The sequence below is a fragment of the Penaeus monodon genome, chromosome 24 (assembly GCF_015228065.2).
Source record: "Penaeus monodon isolate SGIC_2016 chromosome 24, NSTDA_Pmon_1, whole genome shotgun sequence".
Classification (NCBI taxonomy): Eukaryota; Metazoa; Arthropoda; class Malacostraca; order Decapoda; family Penaeidae; genus Penaeus; species Penaeus monodon.
The window spans coordinates 24979504-24981369 of record NC_051409.1 but is presented as its reverse complement, the minus strand read 5'-3'; the positions used below and the strand labels follow the sequence as shown (position 1 = coordinate 24981369).

Below are 1866 nucleotides of genomic sequence, written 5' to 3'. Positions count from 1 at the left end.
CAGGGAGCATAATTGAAACACCACAGACTTGAAATTCGGAAACAAACACTTTTTTAAAGTACATGCAAAATAATTCTGACTGCCAGATAAAACGCATGGTTTACGTATATTCATATACCAGAAATGTGTAAAACGTTATATATTTTACTAAACAGATTTTCTAGATGCGGTTAAAGAAAAGACTTAGTTCGGTGCTCGACGTAGGGTCACACAAATTCTAGTTTAGTATCTGTACAAAATGTCTTGCCTCTATGTGACCCACCCAAGCCACATGATTCCTCGGCTGCTTGTGGACAGTCTTTGTCTTTAGTCGTTCCGAGAGGGACCTTATACTACACCCTAAAAAGAGATAACAAGTTGCGTCGCTGCTAAAGATACAGCCAGAATATAATCCAGTAGACGGCATTGATGAGGCCGAAGGTTGAGGGGAAGAACACTCTAGAAAATCGGTCCACCAAGATGGCTCTCGCCCGCCGCTTCTGCGCCGCCGTCGGGCCTGGCATGCGCGCGGGCGGGGGCGGGGGTGGGGGCACACTCGGAAGGGGGGGACACAGCATGTCCCCGTATGCGTAATTACACTGCGTCGAGATGTCATGAACTGCCGCGGCGCTGTCTCGAGCGACGTGGTCGTGCGCGGGCGCGCTGAGCGAGCGGTACGTGTGGCGGGACGACCTCTGCGACGGCGTCCCGTGGCTCAGTGTTACCTGGCTCAGGCTCGGCTCCAGCTCCCCGCGCATCAGTGTAGCGGCGTCCAGCGACCCGTGGCTGAGCCGACCGTGGTCTAGGGTCGAGTGGCTCAGACTGCCTCTCTCCAGCGTCCCGTGGCTCAGCCTTTCGTGATGGCTGAGCCGATCGTGCTCCATCGTCCCCTCCAGCGCCGCGGGGCACTGGCTGCTATGGTCCAGCGTTCCGAGACACGGGCTCACCTCCTCTAGGGCGGCGTGACACTGGCCTCCATGGTCCATTGTTCCGTGGAACTGGCTGCCATGGTCTAAGAACTGGCTCCCATGGTCCAGCGGTCCATGACAGTGGTTGCTGTGGTCATGAATCCCATGACCGAGACTGCCATGGACCAATGTTCCGTGACTGAGGCTTCCATGGCGCAGCGTCCCATGGCACGGGCCCCCGTGATCCAAGGTGCCATGACTGAGGCTGCCGTGAACGAGTGTCCCGGGCCCCAGGGTGAGGTGGTCAAGCCTCCCGTGACTGAAGCTGCTGCGTTCCAGGGCTCCACGACTCAGGTTGCCGTGATCCATGACCCCGCGTCCAAGGCTGCTGTGCTCCATCACTCCGTGGCTAAGACTGCTGTGGTCCATTGCGCCGCGACCCAGACTGCTGTGCTCCAGCGTCCCGTGGCTCAGGTTGACGTGATCCAGTGTCCCGCGCCCGATACTGCTGTGATCGAGGGTTCCGCGGCTCAGGCTCATGTGGTCGAGAGTGGCGCGCTCCTGACTGATATGATCCAGCGTTCCCCGACTCAGGCTCATGTGGTCCAGAGTGCCGCGACCCAGGCTGCTTTTCTCCAGCGTTGCGTGGCTACTGCGAGCGTGACCACCGTGGGTAGGAGAACCATGAGCCAGTGTACCATACATGGGCGTCTGGGAACCGGGACCATTATCATGAATGCTGCGACTGTGGCTGCTGGTCCTTCCTCGCGACGCCCGACCAAGGGACGAATGGGCAGTGTTAGAAACGCCGAGTCTCCCATTCTCCTGCAGAGAACAAGAGAAGAGTCGAACTAGTTATTTCAGTAACGGTGACACAACACAGATGAAAGTAGGGGAAGAAAGGAGGACAAAAGCACAGTCAAGATTAGAATTGTATAGCTTGCTAGCAAAATCAGGCCTGTACCTAAAGTGAAATATC

At 56.5% G+C, this 1866-nt stretch overlaps 1 protein-coding gene across 1 annotated transcript in view; it reads right to left on the bottom strand.

Moving 5' to 3' along the window:
* Positions 1 to 124: 124 nt before the first annotated feature.
* The window catches only part of LOC119588913, a 60027-nt gene continuing 58285 nt past the window's right edge, over positions 125 to 1866 (bottom strand). The window contains exon 10 of the mRNA XM_037937533.1: positions 125 to 1712. Within this exon, the coding sequence (XP_037793461.1) occupies positions 369 to 1712 (1344 nt within the window). The 3' untranslated portion in view covers positions 125 to 368. The remainder of the gene's footprint in view (positions 1713 to 1866) is intronic.